The sequence below is a fragment of the Arachis stenosperma genome, chromosome 4, assembly GCF_014773155.1.
Source record: "Arachis stenosperma cultivar V10309 chromosome 4, arast.V10309.gnm1.PFL2, whole genome shotgun sequence".
Lineage (NCBI taxonomy): Eukaryota > Viridiplantae > Streptophyta > Magnoliopsida > Fabales > Fabaceae > Arachis > Arachis stenosperma.
In genome coordinates, this window is record NC_080380.1 from 99,761,584 (window position 1) to 99,785,046 (window position 23,463).

The 23,463-nt window shown below is 31.9% G+C and overlaps 2 protein-coding genes across 3 annotated transcripts; both read right to left on the minus strand.

Moving 5' to 3' along the window:
* Positions 1–7,551: 7,551 nt before the first annotated feature.
* On the minus strand, positions 7,552–10,621 carry LOC130976228 (NADPH-dependent aldo-keto reductase, chloroplastic-like). Of its 2 annotated transcripts, none has more exons than XM_057901029.1 (8): positions 10,411–10,610; positions 10,174–10,327; positions 10,019–10,069; positions 9,374–9,450; positions 8,676–8,763; positions 8,299–8,574; positions 7,931–8,176; positions 7,552–7,821 (listed from the first exon to the last, which is right to left on the minus strand). In XM_057901029.1, the coding sequence occupies exons 2-8, from the start codon at positions 10,303–10,305 to the stop codon at positions 7,735–7,737; spliced, it is 957 nt and encodes a 318-aa protein (XP_057757012.1). In that variant the 5' UTR covers positions 10,306–10,327; positions 10,411–10,610; the 3' UTR covers positions 7,552–7,734. The 2 variants fall into 2 exon arrangements, with proteins under 2 accessions (XP_057757012.1, XP_057757011.1); XM_057901028.1 differs by having other exon boundaries at positions 7,560–7,821; positions 10,174–10,333; positions 10,411–10,621.
* Positions 10,622–20,681: 10,060 nt separating this feature from the next.
* LOC130976056 (uncharacterized protein At2g39795, mitochondrial-like) lies at positions 20,682–23,007 on the minus strand. The gene is made up of 3 exons (XM_057900796.1): positions 22,693–23,007; positions 21,170–21,498; positions 20,682–21,071 (listed from the first exon to the last, which is right to left on the minus strand). Exons 1-3 carry the CDS (start codon positions 22,960–22,962, stop codon positions 20,912–20,914), a joined length of 759 nt encoding a protein of 252 aa, XP_057756779.1. The 5' UTR covers positions 22,963–23,007; the 3' UTR covers positions 20,682–20,911.
* Positions 23,008–23,463: the final 456 nt, after the last annotated feature.

Genomic DNA, 23,463 nt, shown 5'->3' on the forward strand with positions numbered 1-23,463 from the left:
TTCTTCTTCTTGCACCGCTAAGTGATAGAGAAGCCTCACTGCTGCTGCACAATGCACAGTGCACTACAAGAAAAAGGCCTGTCGGTACACTTTTTTCTTGTCACGCTTTTAAAGCGTGCCCAAAAGTGGTCTATGGCTACGTTTTTGCGAGGGTGGCCACTGATTTGTGATTTGGCCACACTTTTTTTTTGTCACGCTTAAAGGAAATCGGCACGCTTTTACAAGAGTGTCCACTTACTTGAAATTTGGCCACGCTTTTTTACTGCCACACTTGAAAAGCATGCCGATAGAGGAAAATTGACACGCTTTTATGAGGGTGGCCACTGATTAAAAATTTGGCCACCCTTTTTTTGTCACGCTTAAAAAGTGTGATCATAGAGAAAAATCGACATGCTTAAAAAGCATGCCTATATTTTATTTATTTTGATACCCTACAAAATAATGTACCGATCAAATTTCGTCCCCCAAAATTTAGTTTCCCACCCAATTTTTTCCCATGCTTAAAAAAAAGTAAACCCTCAAACAGCATCACACTAGTTTTAACCCTAAGTTACCCGCGCCGTCATCTTCGATGAATGAACATCCTCATCTTCATCGTTCATCTTGATAGCACCCATGACCGTTCATCGCCTTCATCCTCATCTGTCTAAGCCAACGACCTTCGCACCCATGCCTTTCCTTTAACCCTCGCACCCGACCCTCTCTCTGTGGAACCCTATTGCTATTTCTCAACCCTCGCCCATCAACGCAACCCTCGTTGGCCCTCTGTCTGTCGCACCACCAACGCATCAACGCATCGGCGTGGCCTCCTACTCCCTCAGCGGTCTCTCTCTCGCAAACCCTCGTTGGAATCGGAATCCTCAATTGTTGCCGTCTCTCCCTCAATCAGCACCGTAAACACTGGTAAGTATTTCCTCCCTCTGATTCTCTGTTTCTCTGTTCCTCTATTTCTTCTCTATTTTGGAAATTTAGGTAAATTAGTCTGTTTATTCAGGTGGTTATTTTGTTAGTGACATGATGAAACGTTCAGAATCAGCTTCCGCTTCCATTTCCAGGTTCTATTTTGATTGAATATCTGATTAGTGATTACTAATTCATCTCCTTTTACTCGTTTCGACGTTCTTTAAGTTCTATAGTTCTAGTTTTACATGGATATATGGTTCAATTTGGATCTGTTTAGCATAGCCGGCTAACATATCAAATGATTTCTTTAGAAGAGTTATGGTGGGATAACTTATCTTTACCTGTGTCTGATCTAGTTTCAATCTATTATTTCTCGTAGATTAGGGTTTTCAGAAGTTTTTGTGGTGGATTCAGCACTACCAATACGGTGAATGGACCTAAACAGGAGCTCAATGTGGAGATGCAAGTTTTAATCAATGATGGATTGCAAAGCAGATAAAATTATATATGGTGAGTGTTATTCAACGATTATTTTCATTCATCTGAAGCTCACTTAAAGCATCTGTGCACCTTGTTAAGTTGATAGGGAATTTGGGAACGTGAATTGAATTATGTCATTCAATTGAGTTTTGATAGAATTATGAACAATGGCTAGTTGATTTTAGTGAAGCCATAAAAATTTGTTCATTGCAAATGAAGGAGAGTTATAGTTCAATCTTGAGTATTTCACTGGGCCAATATGTAATGTTCAAGTTTACACGTGTCCTGTCTCTCTCTGGTCTCACTAAACAATTTCTTAATGGTAGTAAATTTTAAATGGGTTATTATTCAGTATTAATACTGACAGAACAGGTTTAGATTGATGATTTGGTTTTCGAATTTTAGCTTCAAAATTTTAACTGATTTCCTTCATAAAATTTGGTAATGCAGATAGAAATGAAGCTGGCTAATCTTGGGCATGCACAGACGTAAGTCTTTTCTTGAAAGATGTTGCTAATTCGCTGCTGCTCTGCTGATTACTTCCGTTTTCACTTACTTTTACTCAAACTTATCTTCTATATTGATTGCACAGCACAGAAACAAGACTGAAGATAGGCACTAGAGTGAAAATGGGATGGGATAGGAGGCTTAGAAAAAAGATGTTGCAGGAGGCATGTTGTTTTGAGTGGCAAAATTTAATTGTGGAAGCTTCAAGAAAAGGATATGCTGAGCAGGAAGAGCTGCAGTGGAATTCCTATGGAATCTTGGATAAACAGCTGAAGCAAGAGTGGTCAGAGTGTGTTGAACAAAGGAAACAAATGGTGAGGCCACCAGGTAGCAAACAAGCTCCCAAGTCTCCTGAGCAGAGAAGGAAAATCGCAGAAGCTATTGCTGCAAAATGGGCTGATCCAGTAAGTATTTGTATATCTTAATAATGGCTGCATTTGGATACTCTACTCACAAAAATACTGACACTAGTTAGAATTTTGTTTAATTGTAAAAGTAGAAATACAGATATAAATTAAAACTTTTCTATCACACAAACATATACTATTTCCGTACAGAAAATATCAAGTACAAACTTACTTACAGTTGCTTTACTTTTCATTAGAAGAAGTTGACCATTTAGAATTGTTGAATGATTTAATATATTTGATAAAATAATTATATTATTTATATATTAAAATGAGTCATCAAAATTAGTTATTAAAATGAGTCATCATAATTATATTTTTATTGGAAATCAATTTTTCTGCCGGAGGAGTTGAGGCATTAAATATCATAAGGCCCTACCATCACCGAAAAGGTTTTCTCTTGGAGCAGTTGGGTGTCTCCTCACTAAACAGGCTTGTGATATGATGTGCCATGCTGCATCTCTCTGCTGTCTCTTATTTTTTCTTTTTGCTTGAGCCTTTTGTTTCTCACCTGAAGTTTGTGAAAGATGAGATCTCTAAAGGTGGATACTCAATTAATTGTCTCCCTTCAAACAATTCTGCATTCTGGTTCTCCAAGGCCACCTTTGAAAGGTGATTATTCCTTACCCCCTTTTCTGGTTTTTCCTCTTTTCACTTTTATTCTTTTGTGGATAATCACAGTGTTTATAATTGATTCTTCATTTGTTCTTTGGTTTCAATAGAGTACTTATCCTATTTCCAATTAAGTTTGAAGATCCCCTGAATCAATGAATCAATGAGTTGATTACCTTTGCATTGAAAGTGCTTAAGTGCTTTAGATATGATTGGGAATGGTTTTTCAAATGCATATTGACTTAGGAATTTCTAAATGTTCTTAATTATTAGTCGATTACCTTTTGCTCTCACTCATTCCGTTACACAAATTTTGCTGCATCATATATACACGTATCATGGGACTGAAATCTCTCACCTTGTGATGTTCACTTCTCACTGATTTACACTTTTAATCTTTTATACACCTCTTCCCTTGCTGAAGCTTCCTGTGCTGTTTCACATGACACAGATACTAGAACCTTCTTTCTTTCTTTCTTTCATTTGCCCTGAGCTACACATGAATTTTTTCCCTGTTTCTGTGCCAATGTCCCATGTTTCATCCTGTTATTAAATAGGTTGGTCATTCCTTCATTACCATCACGTGTTTAACCGATTCATTTATATAGATTTTTCTGTTTCTTTGGTTTTGTTACTCTGTATATATATGATGAATATGATGATGATTGATGAGAGTGCTCCTGCTGTATCAATTAAATTCAGTATTTATAGTCTATGGCTCTATGCAAATGTTAAATATTTGAATATAATTGGTAACGTGAATGTCAACCTTCCCTATCCATTCTTTCTGTAAAGCATTATGAAATTTCTAACTTTTCCTCTGCTTAAGCTTAACTTTTCCATACTATTTGGATCAGGTAACAGAACCTGTTGCAGTGCCTTTCAATTGGGAGCATATCCCTGGAAGACCAAAGGGTAATCATGGATCTCAACCTCGACCTTCTAAGGAGTAATTGTGTGATTTTTTAGTAAAATACTTTTATTAGAAATTGTGTGATTTTTTAGTAAAAAGTAATGAGTCTTAGGAAATATGTGTTGCTAATAAGAAATGAAAAATAATGCAGCAAATGGTGGAGATGCAATATTCGATGCTGATTTCTGGCCTGAACCTGATTTCTTGAGAAGAGCCATTCGCTTCTTGATTGGCAATCCTGACATGGCTCTTGTTCAAGCTCGTTGGAGACTTGGTAAATAAAATGCTTTCTTCAATTACTTTTCTGTGGATTATGATGTAAACTAGTACCATGCGCCATAAAATGGAAAAAAAAAACAAAGAAACCTGCAGTAACTATAGTTTTGGATGCTGCGTGCAGCTTATCATTTACATAAATATGTTTGTCTGCCCATATTAGTTCTTTTCAACTCTCTTAAATTCTATTTGATTGACAGGAGAAAGCACCATGGGAATTGAAACGTAACGAGAAAATTGATACAGCTAAAAGGAAGAAAGAAGAAGGCAATATGCTATTTAAAGGTTGCAAGTATGAGCGGGCAGCCAAGAAGTATGATAAGGTAGCTTGAATTGTGTTGGCATTGAGTTTTCAAGGTTTAGTAACCTCCTTTTACCTTCCTGGCTAATCAATGATACCTTGTTTCTCTCAGGCTGCTGATTATGTTAGTGAAGATGGATGGTTTGGGGATGATGAGGAAAAACAAAAAGCTAAAGCACTAAGAGTGTCATGCTGGTTGAATGGTGCAGCTTGTTGCCTTAAACTTAACGACTTTCCTGGAGCAATCAAGTTATGTTCATAGGTAAACAACCAATTAAAGTCATGTGTAGGAATAAGATTTAAAGTTTTGTTATTCAGTGAGCAGATTGCTATTTGAATAGTGAATAGGATAAAATGTGGGGGAGAGAAGTGATGACAAGTTGTATGCTCCTGGTAAAGCTAATAGAGGTACTGGCAACAAAAATAGTTCCAGTTAGAGTCCCAGTGTGCTATTTAGTAGACAGGTTCTGTGAATTGAATTTAGTTACTTGAAGTAAACTTTCTTTGCAAATTCTCTTCCAACTGTTGTATTGTCTGCTGGAAACTCGTGTGAATTTTGGAAAGGAATACACTACTTTCTTAACTTCTAGTTTAATAATGATAGTGCTTAAACATAAATGACTGCCACAAGATGAGCATTAAGGATTGTTGGATTGGCATATAATGAATATGTTCAGGTCAGAGGTGACCAGCTATGGGGGACTGATGTCTATACATATGACTCGGATCTTGTTGCAGGTACGTATTATTATAAAAATGGGGCTACTAGTTTTGATTACTAAGTGACAAATTTAACATGGTTGAAATTAGTACTGATTTTGCAATTTGTTGTATAGTTCTCATGCATACAGGTTACTGTTGCCCAACAGCTTCTCCACCTCCAACAGCTATACAAGAGTTGCGTGCAACCATTCGTGTGCTACAAATTAGTCCGGATGTTGTTTAGGAATTAGATTAGATTTTTTTCTAACTTAGAATTGTAATTTTTTTAAATGTTTATTTTGGAATTTGAATTTATTTTTTCTTAAATGTTTTATTTGTTTTATCATGTACATAATTCATATAAATCAATGGAAGATTATTTTTTAGTATTATATTTTCTTTGAAAGATTAACTTATCAGTATTTTTATTTTTCTTATTTTTTCTTTTTTTTTTATTTAAAAAAGGATTAGGCCACGCTTTTGAAGTGTAACAAGAAGTTTTTAATTTTTGGCACGCTTTAAAAGCGTGACTGTATATCCATCTTTCGGCACATTTTTAAAAACGTGTATATCCATCTTTTGGCACGTTTTAAAAGCGTGGCTGTATAACCACGTGGTCTCGTCACCTTCGCTGTCGCTAGTCGAAGCCACCCCTGCATGTGATTCTCGTTGCTCCATCGCTCTCTCAGTCGCCTTCTCCTTTTCTCACTCACGCATAGAAGAAGGCTGAGCCAGGAGTTGGGTTTCGTGACCCAATCGCCAGGAGCATCACTTTCCTCCCCTACTTCTCTACTCTGCCGTGACATCAGTTCAGGTAGGCCTTCTCTTTTGTGATTTTTTTCTGTTTCTGTTGTGCTCTAACTGCAATTGAGATCATATATATAATAATTAATCTTAATAAGAAAATCAAGTTGGGAATTTCAGGGGAGAACGACATCCATGGCTATGGAGTTGATGGTTATGGAATTTTTGTACTGAGGAACAGAATTAGCAAGGGAGAAGATGGGTAATGAGTGAGGGTTTTTGTGTTAAAAATGTAACTCCCGGTGACGAACAGGCGACCTTACCACTGGGGGATCGGACTTTCAATGACGGATAAGGGCAAAGACAGGTACCCTCAGCAGCGATTGTGTTCACTCTTAATGGCAGCTACAAGCACCGCTCATGGAAGGGATAAAGTTGTTTGTGGTAGGGGTGTACATGGTTTGGTCCGCCCAAAGACTCGACCCGGACACGAACATATTACGGGCTAGTTTGGTGTGATTTTACCGGGTTTAGGTCAAGTACGGGTCTCAAAAATAAACTCTGTTATTATTTAGGGTCGGGTCTGGGTTAAGGCGAATCCGGTCTCAAAGGTATATATGTTTTAAATTAATTCCAATATTATGTTATATTAATTATAAGCTTATTTTATTTTTAACCACACTTGTTGAATTAGAAAATAGATAAAAAAAAGTATCAAATTAGAATTTATAGACAAATTCAAATTTAAATATGGATATCAACTTCTCAAGGACAAGTTTTTTCTTTATAAATAAGTGTATCATAAATAAGTTTTTTTTATAAATTATTATTAAAATTTTAAAGGCCTGGTTTTCACTCAACATGGATTCGGTATAATTATGACCTGAAAATATTTAGGTTTCATCGGATGTAGAGTCAGGTTGGAGTCTAAAAAATAGACTCGGTGTATATTTAGGATTTACCCCAGCCCATGTACACCCCTAGTTTGTGGGCAGCCAGAGTTCGAGCTTGGAATGGCAACAATGGAAGAACGCCAAGCTGCTGGAATTGATTACGAAGGATCACGGGTGTAGAAGGTTTCGGGTCGGGTGGGTGTTGGATGACCTGTTTGCTAATAGTGTTTTGGGTTCTTGTTGGCCAAGTACAATAAAAAAAAAACTAGAAATATAACTTAATTACCACGTTAGCTTTTATTATCGTAGAGATAATTTTGACTATTAACTTTTTATTTAGTTGCAAAAATTGTTATGAGTAATGCTAGGGACCAACTTTTTTAAAATTAATTTCTTAAATTGGAAATCCTCAATCATAAACCCTTGACTCTAATTCCTAAATTATAAATTTAAACTCTAAAATTGACTAATATTGACTAACTAAAACTTGGTTTTCTATACTTTCTTATAATGCAAATTGTTTTAACTATCATGGATGTTCGATGCATATGAAAGAGTAGTGCTACTTAGTGCCAATTAAGAGCCAAAAATCCAAGGCTTCAATGCCTATGTTATCCTTGAGGATCGTTCCTCACATGCTATTGACACCAAAAGTTCACATGAAAAGTATAGATCCTTGCTGAATGATAGTCAAAACTTTTAGTTAAAAGTTTTTACAGTTTTGATAGGTTTCCTTGGGCAACTACAAGCTTTTTGAAATAGTTTATTCGGCTTGTACTTTTCTTAAAATAACAATAACTCATTATACAAAAGGATTGATTAATGAAACAATTTTTATCTGTTGTTCATCTGTGAAACCCCCTAGGAACAGGGGTTGATTGTTTTTAACAAGATAAAGATTACCACAAGAAAGGACATTACCACAATTTGCATTATTAAGAAGACACTGTTAAAATTACATCATATACTTCTATAACACAGAAAAGAAATTGCACTTCATATTTCTCCATCCCACAACTCTTCAAGACTTTTGTAAGGACTACAGGTTTCGTGCACCGCAGTGTCCCCGCGAAGTAACCGTTGCTGCATCACACATAAAAGGAATGAGAAAATTGTAGTAAAACAGACAACTTGAAAACATGTCACAGGAATGATTAGTTCGTATGTTTTCACTTTTCAGGGGAATTCAAACCTGATGAATCTCTGAGAATTTTGAGAAGAGCTCGGGAGGGATGGACCAATCAAATAAGCTAAGGTTCTCCTTGAGCCTAGATTCATTGACACTCTTTGGAAGAACGCTGTGGCCACTTTGGATTCCCCAGCGAAGAGCCACTTGTGCCGGAGTCTTGTTAAGTTGTTTTGCAATATCAATCAACACTGGTTCCTTCAAGATTTCCCCTTTTATCCATGACCCAGGAGAGCCTAAAGGTGAATATGCCTGAATATAAACAGCATTTTTATATTTTATGTTTTATGTTTTATGTTTTTGTTGTTAACAAAATCACAGGGAATAGACCCTTTAAACATACAAATAAAGTTACAAGATGGAAAGAAAAGTACTGTGAGATGAACACCGGTGGATTTGCAGAAATTGTGAAGAGCAGGTTGTTGCCACACGGGGTGGCACTCGACTTGGTTAACTGCTGGCGGAACCTTAGCGTATTGGAGCATGTCTTGCAGCTTCTTAGTGGAAAAGTTGCTCACCCCAATTGACCGTGCCTGACCGGAGGCATATAAACCTTCCATTGCATTCCATGTCTCTGGAAGACACAATGGAGCCATGATCTCGGGAGCCCAACCTCGTGAACCTGGCTTTGTCCTGAACGGCCAATGCATCTGTGACAAAATACTCTCAAGATCAAGATCAGCCCATTTCATAAAGGAAGCTTTTAGTTTCAGTAGCGTTGCAGGGCTAAGTTCGAAATCAAGAACCATACAAGATATAGATCAATGTAGTCAAGCTGCAGATCCTCCAGAGTCCTAGTCAATGCCTTTGATACATCTTCAGGTGCACAGTCACTAGTCCTATATGGAATAAAAACACAATAAAAAAAAATCCCAAGTGAGTTGCAGGTTTTCATTTCATTACTAAAAGCAAAGGAAAACGGCTCCCTAAAATGGATTTGTTTTTAAGTGAGAAAGTCAATAGAAATATGATGCACCCTTTTAACAACAGACTACATTTTGCAAATTCTTATTGAATCAAGAAACCATCATGGATAGATAAAAAGGATAGCATCTATCCCATTTTATTCCTTCCACTTAATTTGGGCTATAGAATCCTCGCAAAATTTCGTCTGCTAAGCAATTTCTGTGATTTGATAGTGGATTTTCCCCCCTCTCACTTTATACATAAACTCATAGTAAATGAGATCTTTATCCAATATCAAATACAACAAATAAATGATCAAACAGCACTATCATGTCACAGATCATATCTGTGTTTGACTCATTTATGCTAAAATATATTTTAATAGTATCTTCCAAGGTTTTATACATAAAGTCCCTTATCCAACATCAAATAAATGAATGAAATCCATAAGGGTCCTTTCATCAAAGGCTTGATCTAGGGAAAACAAATTGAAGACTAAAAAGTTTGGTCAATTGAAGAGAAGAACTAGTTCATAACACAAACCATATCTTTGATGTTATGAACAAATCACTACGCTGTACTACCCCAGTGGAAAATAACTTTTTCAGCGCATCCCCTACCTGCATCAAATTCAAATATAAATTCCTTGCATCAACTTGACCAAAAATCAAAAGAAATTTTGCCTGCTAAGATTTTTATTAAAGCAAAGAATTTGAGACTGATTCTCATCTTATACTGGTTATATATGAGTTACAGTTGAATTTAAGTATGAGTTATACCAGAATTTATTATATGAGAAAATATTAGAAATCAACTTTTTTTGGCCAAAGAATAGCAACAGCTCTCTTTCCCTCTCTGCAATAAAAAGTTCAAACCTTTAACCTTGGATGTATAGCATTACTCAAAAAGTAATTGATTCCTAGTAAACTGATAAATATTATGTGTACACATATAGATGTGTTATTTCATACAACTTTTAATGTGTATTTCATATTCCAAAATGTATACTATATGGATGATTTGGTGGTTGGTTTTTTGTGTACATACAGCATGGTTAAACCGACGTGAAACTAAACCTAATTCTAAGCTAAACAAATAAAATCAAATTAAATTTTACACTCCAAGTTATAACAAACTTATTTATCTCTTAACAACAAAGAATTGCGGGAATAGGATCCAAAATTTTACCTCTTTTTCGTTATCATACACCCTAGCACAATCTATATGCCTATAGCCAGCCTGCACACACAGCATTGCAACAATTTCATTTCAATTGAAACAAAATAGAAATTGGAACAAAAATCACAAAGCAAATGCACAAAAGAAATTCAAAAGAGAAGCACCTTGACTGCAGCAATTACAGCATTACCAACTTCACCTGGAGGAGCTTTCCATGTTCCAAGACCAACTGACGGTATCTTTCCTCCAGTGTTCAGATCAAAATACAGAGGCCCGTGTGCTGTTTTTTTATCCATTTCCAAAAATTTGCAACAAACACTATTCCTAAAGAAAGAGAATCAGAATTAAAATAAAAAAATTACGAACCAACTTAAAGAATCAAATGCAATAAAAATGCATACCTTATGATGATGATGATTATGATTAAGTGTAAGCGCTAAATTGTTGAAGCAAATAAATGTGTACGTTGGTGTGTTATTGTGCAATGGACCAAAGATTTAGGCATAAGAAATGGATCACTGCTCTCTAACAAGAAATGCGGAGCAATGAATGAAAACATAAAAGATGGGGAAGAAGTTATCTCCACCCAAGTCGCTTTTTGGCAACGGGAATTCCTAGTTAAGTATTTATTAACACGAGTAACACACCAAATCTTAGCAAAATTTCTGAAATAAATTTAAAAAAATAAATATTTCCAAAACAAATTTTTTCGATCTTTATTTTTTAAAATTTATTATTTTAAGTTGGAGTAAAGTTCACCCATTTGAATCGTTTTTGTTGAAGCTAACCGTACCGATGAATTTCGATGAAACTAACAAATTTTTCTATTGGTGTAGCGAACTTGTTTCTAATTTTATAGAATTTGAATTATATTGGTATATTTTTATTTTTTTAATTTAAAATTTAAATAGTTATAATGTAAATTATAATTTTAATTTAATTTCATAACAATAAACGTAGTCGTATTAAAAAAATTATGTTTATTTTATTTCAAAAAAGAATTAACAGTTTAAAATCAGTAATTTTAAATTAAAAATTAATGTACTTGTATTATTTTTTATTTTATAATTTTTAAAGTTTAATAAATCTATTAGTCTTTTTTTTTTTACAAAAAATAGGAGACTCGAATCCACAACCTCTTAATTAAGTATAGGAAGACTATGTCATTTGAGCTATTACTCATTAGCAATAAATCTATTAGTCTTACTTTAAATAAACGTTCTCATGTTATTTAAAAAAAAGGTGTCAGTGTTTAAGTATGATTTTTAAGTATCTCAACAAAAAATATAGATATATACAATTTTTCAAATTAATAATATTAGAGTGTATATGTATAGATGCATGTTATATTTAAACGACAGTCTAATATCATTAATTTAAGGAATTATATACATTCATCTCTTTTATTGAGATACTTAAAGGCCATAAACGTTTATTTAAAATAAGATGAGTATGTTTATTTAAATTTAAAAATTTTTAAATAATAAGAGTGTTTTATTTATAAATTTCTTAATTTAAAAATAATACGAATATATTAATTTTTTTAATTTAAAGTTATTGATTTTAAATTGTTAATTTTTTTAAAATATAATAAACATAATTAATCATATAAATACAATAATATGGCTACGTTTATTGTTATCAAATTAAATTAAATTTTTAATTTAAATTATATTTTGTTTAAATTTTAAATTAAAAATAAAAATATACCAATACAATTTAAATTGTGCGAAAATAGAAGCAACTTTATCGCATAAATGGACGAACTTTAACAAAATCTACAATTTTGCCAATGTAATAGGTGAATTTGCTCCAACTTCCAAACAAAAAAAAACAAATTTTGAAAAATAAAGATGAATAAATTTGTTTTAAAAAATTTTTATATTTTAATTTTTTTCTAGAATATTTTTTCAAATTTTAGATGAAGAATTTAATTTTGATGTATAAATGTGATTAGACTATTGTATATAATATTTTATAATGTTAGCAAATAAAAATTAATAAAAAAATTTTATAATTGAGTAAAATACTTTATCAAGTCCAATCAACAGTGAAATTTAAAAAAAATTAAGGAGGCCAAAAATTTAACATAAATTTACATAATAATAATTATATTAAAATCAAATTTATAAATATAATTATTCTTTAAGTTTGTTACTAATAAGATAATAAATAAATAATTTCATGAATAAAAAATATAAAACAGTTTATAATGGTACTCTTCGAATCTTGAATGACTTAAAATCTTCAATAATTGAATCAGAACTAAATTTTTTGACAATTTCTTTCTCAATGTAAATAACCAAACTATCCACAAAAAAGTCGTCCACCATCTTGTTTCTTAACCTTGTGTTCATTATTTTCATTGCGAAAATAATCACTTTGTAGTAGCTATAGAAACTGAAAGAGTTAAAATCAATGAATCAATCTATCAATCAAGTAACACACTTTTGATTTTTTTGTTTATATTAAACATATACACAATTCATGAATAGTTGATAAATTCTTCATTTCTGGATATCGATGAGCATCAAGAATAAAATGTTGAAACTAAAAGACAAATTAATCTTCTCTTGCTGAGTAAAGTCTTCGAGATAGTAACTATCAATAAGAGTAGAAATCTTAGCAATGTCAAAATTTTTGTAACCATCCTTAAGCATGAGACTAGAGCTTAGACTTAGTAGATTCATTGCTTGATCATTGAATCTGCTATTCAACTCTTGTAATTGCTTATCAATTGTGACTAAAAATATCTTCACTCTAAAATAGTGCTCAATTGTAGTATGATCTTTTTGGTGACGCAAGCGTCTCTGTCTTGCTTCATAAGAAGCACATAAATAATAAATTAGAATATCATGTTGCTCATAAAATAATTTCACATTTTTCAATATTTTTTTCCATCTGTCATCTTTTATATTTTGGATAAGTATTTTTGTAGAATGAACTAACATCATTAACTATGTTTTGAGACTGTTTTTATAAAGCTTGATAGAGAATATCAGTTATTTCTATAATATCTTTCATCAAATGTAAGATCAATACAAACTCAAATGAGGTAAGGGTAATGTAAGCGATATATGCATAGGATGGTACATAGGAGTACCCGAACTCGCGGATACCCGACCCGCCCCTACCAGTCGAAAGCGGGTTTAAACCCGACCCGGAGCAGAACAAGTTTCAACTGGGACAGGTAGTTGAGCGGCGGGAGGCGGGGTCGGTTTCATGGTGAACCCGCCCTTAGCTACTTCGTCATGCACGCACGCACACACACACATTCATCAAATGTAAGATCAATACAAACTCAAATAAAGTAAGGGTAATGTAAGCGATATATGCATAGGGTGGTACATAGGAGTACCCGAACTCGCGGATACCTGACCCGTCCCTACCAGTCGGAAGCGGGTTTAAACCCGAACCGGAGCAGAACAAGTTTCAACTGGGACAGGTAGTTGAGCGGCGGGAGGCGGGGTCGGGTTCATGGTGAACCCGCCCTTAACTACCCCGTAATGCCCGCCCTTACTACCCCGTAATGCGCGCACGCGCACACACACACAAAAAAAGAATTAGGATTTCGAATCCCTCAACCCTCACCCCCAACTCACCTTCAGTTGCCAACCTTCAATCAAAGACCAAAGTCAACTCTTCTTCAAAGGCCACGGACAAGTTTAGTTGCGCCACTCCCACTTGCCATCACAGTTCGTCACCGTCGCTGCGACAGACTCTTATCGCCACTCACCTCTATTGCCAACTCTCAATCAAAATCACCTCTTCTTCAAAGACCACAGCCAAGCTCAGCTGCGCCACTTGCCATCACAGTTCGTTGCGGCATCACCGAGCCTGTCGTCACTGCAGCATTGCCGAGCCCATCACCGTCACTGCACTGCTAAGCCTGTTATTGTCGCTATGTTGCTGAACCACCTACCAAGTGAGCCTGTCATCATGTCGTCGTCACTGCACTGTGGGGCCCATCGCCATTTCTGTGGTTCCTCTTTAATAAATGGACAATTTCATATATCTTAACAACGTGTAACTCATTATGTCGCTTACTAAAAGAACAAATGATAAAAGTTAATTTAAAAAAATTGATGCTCAAGAATAACTTCTCTAGATGCAGCAACTAATACAAATTGTAATCGATGAGCAAAACAGTGAACATAAGAGCAATTTTTTAAGAATAATGCTTGTAACCCATTCTATTCCTCTCTCATGTTGCTGGCATCATCATATCCTTGACTACGTATATTAGAGACATCAAGACCATGTTGAGAAAGAATGCTACACTGTTTATGTTTTAGAGTTAATGATGTCATATCTTCAACATGTACAAGATAAAAAAATGCTCTTGAATAAAATTATGTATATCAACAAATTTCAAAACAAGTGTCATTTGTTCTTTTTTGGATTCATCATGAGTTTCATCTATTACAATGAAAAAATTAGAATCCTCAATTTCTTCACAAATATGCTTTCTCATCTTGTTTGTGAGAATATGCAAGATTTTTTTTTAATTTAATGTGAAGTATACTTAGCATTATATGGAGCATTTTCTAACACAGTTTTACAACTGCATCATTGAAAGATGTTATGAGTTTTATCATTTCAAGAAAATTATCTCCATTTAAGATAAGCTCGTTTAATCTTATCTTTCTGATTTGGGTTATCTTGCTAAATTTAAAGCCGTTTTTCAGGATATCGTTTAAAAGAATTAAGGTCAAACTCATTAGATACAACTCTTTGAACCTTTGAAGGTTGTATCTCACTTTCTTCATTATTCATTGAAGTAGAATAACTATCTATAGTAGGTGTTGATATTGTAGAAGTTATATTTTTTCCTTCTTGAACATTAACCTTCATCTTAAAAAAGATATTAATTCTTTGATTTTTCATCATTATGATTGTATAAAAAATTGAATATATATCCTGTAAAATATGTATAAAAAAATTAAAAAAATAAATATTAAAATTTATAATACTTATTTAATATTTTTTTAGTCAAAAGACAATCAATTAAGGAATCAACAAATATAAAATAATACTAAATTAAATTAAACAAAAAGTTACCTAATTTTACAAAGATAATACGAAAAAAATATAATTGGTTGAATTCAAAACTTAACTTAAAAGATTAAAACTTTTTAAGTTATAACTTACAAATTCTTCTATCAATCTATAGAAATACAATGACATCAATATTTACTAAATATTCTAATATTTTATATTATATAAAAAATTAAATCAAATAAACATTAAAAATAAAATAATATTAAATTAAATAAATAAAAATACCTGATTTTTTTTTATAATTGACACCATTAAAAACTTACTTCTTGTTTCTTGTTGAACAAAGGTAGCATATTTTGGTTTTTTGAACAGAGGCAAGGGAGTTTTGGTTTTTTGAAAGAGACAAGGAAGCTTTTATTCTTGAGAGTTGAGAGGCAAGGATTCAATTATGATTTATTTTTTTGGTTATCTTTTTTTGTTACATAATTTTTTTAGATTTAATTTTATTTTTTTTAAAATAGAATAAAAAATTTTGATGTCTTCTTTGAATAAGTCAATAAAGGCCTTTATTATGTGAAAGCCTTCTTCGACTTAAGTCCAAAGATCAAGTTACTAGTGTTTAAAATTAAGAGGTGAAGATTGAACTTAGATACACATATTAAAATTATGTACTTAAATCAATCGAATAATATTTTTCTTTGTGAAAAATACTATTAATTTTTTTATAAAAGAATTTGGAACTTCTCATTGTCTAACTAAAGCTCCACTCCTAAGTCCAACCAAATTGTTATAATATGTTTCACAACTATGTGCGGTCTTTTTACTTACACCTCTAATGTTCCTTCTTTTTACTCATCTTTCTCTTTTATTATCGTCATTGTTATCACCACTACTATCTCCTACTCCTACTCCTTCTTTTCTCATTTAAATTCTTCTCCTCTTTTCTTTTTCTTCGCCTTTTTATCCATCATCGTTATCATCATCATCTTTATCATTATCGTCATCGTCATCATCTTCTTCTTATATATAAATAACATTGTTCATTCTTTTTCGAATTTTTGTACTTGTTCTAGCTAATTTTGTTGTATTATTTATAGATTTTTTCACTTATTTTTATTTCTATCAAACTATTATAAATCTACAACTCAAGTCTTCATGAAATAATTTCTTAGTTCTTTTATATCATTTAGTTAAAAATTTCGGTGTTAGAGTGATGCCATTTGGTATTTTTTTTCAGAAATTTACGTGTTGTTTTATATATCAGAAACATCGTCTTTTTATACGTAAATGATAGTGTTCATTCTTATTCAAATTTTTGTATTTGTTCTGCTTAATTTCACTGCTTTATCTACATATTTTCTCATTTATTCTCTTTTCTATTAAAATTGGTAAATCTGCAACTCAAGTCTTCATGAAATAAATTTTTAATTCTATCACATCATTTAGTTAAAAATTTCAATGTTAATATGGAGACATTTCGGTATTATTTTTTAGCAATATATGTATTATTTTATATATAAGATAAGCATTCAATTCATTGAATGTGTAATATTTTTTAGAAAGATTTAATATTTTTGTGTCGTGTTACTAAACTTCTAGTGTCAATTTCGATTAATTTTGATACTATCTTATTTTATTTTATATAGTCAATGATCTTTTAGTATGTAATTTATTTTCTATATTATCTATCATTGTATTTAAATTTTGGTATCACTTTAAACAAATTTTAGTGCTATTTTCGTTTTTGATAAGAATTCAATCTAATAAGTATGAATCTATATTTATTCAACTGAATAAAATTGTAATACAGTACAGACATATTCATTCAAGTCTAATATGAGAAGCAAATCTCCTAAAAAAAGAAGTAAGAAAGAAAAATAATAAGAAGGAAAAAATGCAGTATTAAAGAAGATATTTCTGTATTTTTGTAGCAAAATTTCGGTGTCAAAATAAAAAAATTTATGTTATTATTAAGAAATTTTAGTATTATTTTTTCGATAAATTCTGCACAATTCAAAACTCCTCCCCCTTCTTCTTCTTCTTTTTCTTTCTTTTCTTCTGTTTCTTCTTCATCTTTTTCTTATTTCATTTTTTCATATAGTTCTTATTTCACTCTGTTGAGAGAAATAAAACAAAGAAAAAGAAAAAAAATCAAACAAAAAAATGCAATAACACGTGACAACGAAGAAGAGAAAAAAATAAAAATAAAATACAGTAAAAGTAACACCAATAGAAGAAGAAAGAGGAGGCGGAAACAACTTGGGAAAAAAGAAGCATAATGAAGAAGAAAAAAAAGAAGTGTGTGATTCACGTGCATGTTGTGTGGGTGATTTTAGAGCTACATATGGATCGGATAATATCCGTATATCTGCGGTAATTATCCGCATCTGATCCGAATTTTACGGATATTATCCGATCCGCAGAGCCATTGGATCTGATCCACACTATGGTATGATTGGATTGCGGATTTGGCAGTGATATTCGCAGATACGATCCGCAGATCCGCACATCTCATATAAATAGCATAGTTTAAGAAAGTAAACCTTAATGTGATATGAATTTTAGTGTGTTGTTTTATGAATTTTATAATATCTTATTTTTAATTTTTCATGTTGTACTTTAACTTAGAATAATTAAACTTAGATCTTGTGTTATTTTTTTTCTTTTGTTATTCAAGAGAACTTTTATTGATAATATTTTAGGAGTAAATAGGCTTAAACAGGTGACAAATAAATTGTTTAGAGTCAAAAAGGGCCTTGAAACAATTTTTTTAAATTATGCGAATATACCGATATCCGATCTGATATGCAGATCAGATCGGATCGGATCCAACTTGAAAAAATATGGATATCATATCCGATCCGATTCGATAAGTGTAGTGCGGATCGGATAGAATTATAGATTATATCCGATTTGATCCGATCTGTGTGTAATTTTAGGTAATTTTTGTTGGATTTGGACCAACTTGATTGAATTTAGTTGATAAAAACGCTTGTATGTATAGCAAAATTGAAAAGTTAAACCCTTTCAAAAATTCAAAACGACTAAAATATTTTAAAAAATTATAAAATTTGACAAAAATAATCAACTATGTCAGTATTTAAGTCATTTTTAGTAGTTTATTCTTATTGATATTTAATTTTTGTTAGATAATTAGACTGTTGCCTAAAAATATTGGCCAATATAGATTAAAATTACTAACCTTTAAATTTTTTTCAAAATGTTATTTTACATATTGTTAAAATAAAATAATTGACTACAAATATAATCAAGATTTTGACAATAAAATAATCAATCTTTTTTGTCAAAATAATCAAAATTTTCATAAATATAAAAAATTTATCACCATTAGAAAGTTTATACTTTTATTCATATTTCAGATCAGAAATAAATCTTTGCACGATTTAACTCTTTTTTTGTGCATTCTTGCTCAACTTCATATATGTGGTGGGATTATCTGAACGAAACCTCTAAGATTAAGAGATATATCGTATAAGTGAAATGTTTTGAAATGCATAGTTCCGATACAGGGTACATCGCAATTGTTATGAGGTTTCCATATTGAAAATTTCATTGCTACTCATATGGTTTTGCAGATTTTTTTTTGTATTTATTTTCCTTGATTATATTAGTACATCTTTTTACGTAATTTTTTCTTTTGCGCATCCTATATATTAGTACATCTTTTTATGTAATTTTCCTTGATTTTTTTTACAAAATTTATCTCTTTTATTATATATTTTTTTATTTTCAGTTATTGTTCAATGAATGTTCTCAACTTTATTTGTAACTTTTGCTATCAACGAGCTCTAAATTTGTGATTTAAAAAAATAGAAATAGTGGGTCTGGCATATCCGATCCTTTATTATCAGATACATTAATCAGAATGTTACATGTTAAATTTTTTTTTTTATTATAGATTATTTTGAGTTTAAGCATAAATATAAGACGAAGAAAATTTCTTAGGTACTACTTTTGGTTTGGAATATAAATTCCATGCCTAACTTGTTTGATATTAATTGGTAATTTGATCAATCTGCAATATAAATTCACGGTCATGCGCAAGAGACATTAAAAAATAATTTTCTGCATTCTTCTTATCCAATAAGTTGACTTAGATAATGTTGAAGGTACAAAACAAAAGTTGGTATGTGAATTGTGATAATGCAATCATACTAGGTATATATCAAAATTAAATAATAATATAAAATATATTAAAAATAAGTTAAATAACATATATATCTATATATAAATATATAAAATTATAAAAAGATATATATATATATATATATATATATATATATATATATATAATAGTTAATTTTGGTATATCTAATATTTTTGTGATCATGTTAGTATACTTATAACTGAGTCTTGGATCCATTTTTCTAGCATGCTGCTTTTTTTAATAAAATTTTCAACTATCTAATACTCTCTTCATTTATGCATAGCAGTTGCTTATTTAATCGTGTTATATATTTGTTAATTTAATTAAAGAATAATTCCACAATTCCACTTATTTATTCTTTTATTCTTCAGAGTCCTTATTAGAGAATTCCATAGCAACAATAACTAGTTTTCCTCCATTATTGATCTCGGAGATGAAGATGTCATGGGTTTAATGTTAATTCAAAATGAAGAACTACTATTCTGGAAATACAACAAAAAGCATGGCATTTTTGTAATTTTGTTCCTCAGATCATATTTTGTAATTTTATAGAATAGAGTAGTGTAATTCTTGGTCAAGACATAGCATAGCCCAACATAAAGTTCACCTACAAAGTATGTATGTAACTTTTACCAGTCTTATTCTTATTCTCAAGAAATATTAACCATACCCTCGGTTGTTTGAGTTTTAGTCATTGCAGATGATCTTGTGCATAGAAGCAAATCAATGAAGAGTAAATATCGTTTTTTTTTTCTCAACGTTTAAAGTAAGTTCTAAAGTTGTCCTAAACGTTTAATAAGTTTATTTTTAAAAACTTTCTTTATCCGTGGTGGTTAAGTGGAGAAAGACCATTGCTGAAAATTATGCCTCAGGAAAAAGAAAAAGTAATTGCAGTATAAAGACCTTTTAAAAGAAAAAATAGCATCGAATAAAAAATGAAATAAGATTACATTAATGTTGATGATATTTGTATTGGCGATGATGATAGTAGAAGAGATAATGACGGTGATAAAATATGGTTACACAATGAAAATAATAGAGATAGAAGTGATAATAATGAAGATGAAAAAAGTGGTGATAGTAGTGGTAAATTATATTGTTAAAAAGAACATTGTGGGAAATTTAAATCTCTCACAAGTTACAAATAAAACTCCCACAAAAATTTTTTTGCTACTATTTATTAACAAATTTCTTAATAGAGTCGAACAGTCCTAAAATAAAAAAAATTGAGGGACAAGTATCATTTTTTTTAACAAGAGATATCTTGTCCTTCGTAAAAATAGACAAAGATCGAGTTACGTCTTTACTCTGATTTTAAAACATTAGAAATTTAAATAGGACAATTTAAACATAGGAAGAATTTTAAAACTTATCTCAAACATTAGAGATAAAAACGATACTTTACTCAATCAATGAATTAAAGGCCATGATGAATGGATTCACTGTATGTGGCAAAACTAAAACAATGCTGATTGGTGAGACATACTCAACAATTGTAGGAAAAGATAACAAATGGGGGAACCACCCATATACTATTTCATTTAAGGGTGAAATTTTAAGTATAATAACAATGGTGACCAATAATAAGGTCTATCAAAATTATTAGTCCAGTAATCTGCAGTACTTCTCATCCCATCATGATACACGAAGAAACATGCTAATGTTCCATCTAAATTTAACAAAGGGATCTATCACCTTTTGATTGCCCTTTAAACAGTAACCCATTTCTAAAATCATTGCTCAACAAAGTTCTTAAGGTTCTTCAGCCACCCCAAGTATTCCTTGTTGTCTTTACTAAACATGTATTCCTGCAAGAAATTTGTTGTGCTGGGCTTGATTCCCCGGATCTCAAGATACTTGTGAAAAGCCTTTTGCAGATTTTCATCCAAATCACTGTAAGAAATAATGGGGTGGATATGTTAAGGGAAGGGAAGAGAAAAGGAACATTATATGGTAAATAAGAAATAAGAAAATATTAATAAAATGCTTACGTGAATTCTGGTCCCTCGTATGCAAGCTGGTCCTCAGATTCATTGACATTCTTCACTGACAAGCTATCAATGGTAATCTCATCAGGGAAAGCCGTCACTCCAAACTCGAGACACACTCCATTTCCTTTGAAGACACTCACAACTAAAGGAATGCTAGATTCACTACTCTTCTCTCCTTCATCATCATCCTCCTCGTTTCCCTCGAGTGCTACATTAGGGATGTCTACTTGAACCTTAATAGTTTCATCTTGGTATTGTCTCTTAAGTTGTATGGTTCTTTCTCCAGGATTGTCTTCGATTTCAAAAGGAAAATCATCCGGGATTTCAACCTGGGAAAGGTATACAAGAGAGCCAATGAAATTAGTACATAATCCAATATGACTGCAATACCAAACGCAACTCATTTGTATAGAAAGAACCAATGAATGATCTTTATAGCAGCTCCTCAATGCATGTTGACAAAACAATTTTGGAAGTATTAATTAAAAAACGGATACGACACCAAACTAATCATAGCATACAAATTATGGATGAAAAAGAGAGAAAATGAAGCAGAAAGAAAGAATAGTCAAAATCTACTTAGGTTATGGGACTGAAAAAGGATGGGTTTGGGGGGGGGGGGGGGGGAGAGAGGAAATTTGAGAAAACGAATAAAGAACACAACCAACCCATGTTCATCCTGATTTTCACATGATAAGATATCAGAGATTGAAGTTGCATAAGAAATATATTTCTAATATACCCACAAATAAGGTTATTTTGGATCCGGTCACAACATAGTTCATAGGGTAACTGGTATGTAACTAAAACCAGCAGAATTCCATCACCTATCTACACATACAAGTCAAACATACAAATGAATTAAAGACAGTACCACAACGTGGGGCACTCAGTTTAAATACTGGAAGCAGAATATTTTGAGAAATATAATATAGGATAAGATCAGCATAATTTGAGAAAAGATATTAGCTTTGAAAATTTTGTCAAACCACGATCTTAGCTTATTATGAGACAGAACGAAATGCAACCAACTCCTAATTATGTGTAAAAAGGACCATCATGAGTTGTTAATAACAGAACAATAATTTAAATTCTTAAATCTAAACTATTCCAATTCTTTCATTCAAATTACAAGTGATACCTTAGCTTCTTAACAAGCAGATATATGATATATGCATACTATGCAATTCTAGGATTCCATTTCCTATGCCTTTTCCAATGTCATGTTACAATCATTTTCTTTTTCAAACAAATTGAGGCGCAGGCCAAAAGCAACAAAGCTAATAAACTACTTGAATACACATCTACCTAACATTCTTACTAATCAACAATAACGAAAAAGCAGTGATTAAATAAATTAAAAAAAAACTTCAGAGGGGAAAATGCAACGGCTAAGCTGAAGATACTAACTTTAAAGAAAGCAACACCTATTATTCAGTGCAAAGAAGAAAATTAATAATTAATAAAAGGGGATAACTTAATTGTTCACCACAAAGGAAGAAACGAGAATCGAGAAAATTTACATGCTGTGATTGGTTATCATCGTAGGCGCATTTGATCTCAGATTCAAGGACTTGAACGAGGTTTTCATCGGCACTTGTTTTCGTCGCAAAGCTGTTAGCGACGCGAAGAGAAGGAGCTACAACAGTACGAGTGGCTGTCTGTCCGCTGAGCAAGACGCCAGCAGAGAGAACGCTGTGGAAGGTTCTGGAAGAGGATGGCGCCGTAGTACGGCGGAGAGCCAGGGGGATCACGGCGGAGGAAGCACGGCGTAGCGCGGTGTACATGGCCATTTGAGAGCTGGGGTTTGGACAGAGTAGAGGAGCAAAACGAGTAAAAGAGGGTTTAGGGTTTTAGGGTGTCACGCTTGGACTTGCAATTTATATACCCGTTACTTTTCTTACGAGTTTTGTTTTCTTTTTTATTTTTAAAGATAAAGTATTTTGTTTTTTTTTTAAGATAAAGTACTAGAGTTAATTATTCTGTTGTTTTTTATAATTTTGCGAAATTTTTAATTAGATTTTTATTATTTTTTTAAATTAGGTCTTTGTATCAAATTTTTTTTATTTAATTAAGTCACTCTTAACAGTAATTAACTTAATTTTATAGAGACACAACTAAAAAAATTAGTGCAAAAATCTAAATAAAAGAAAAAAATATAAGGATCTAATTAAAAAAAATTTTAGTGTAAAGATTTAATTAAAAAAATACAAAAATTTAATTAAAAATTTCATAAAACTATAGAAATTAATAGAGTAATTAAACTTACTTTTTATTGTCGATGCTAAAAGTGG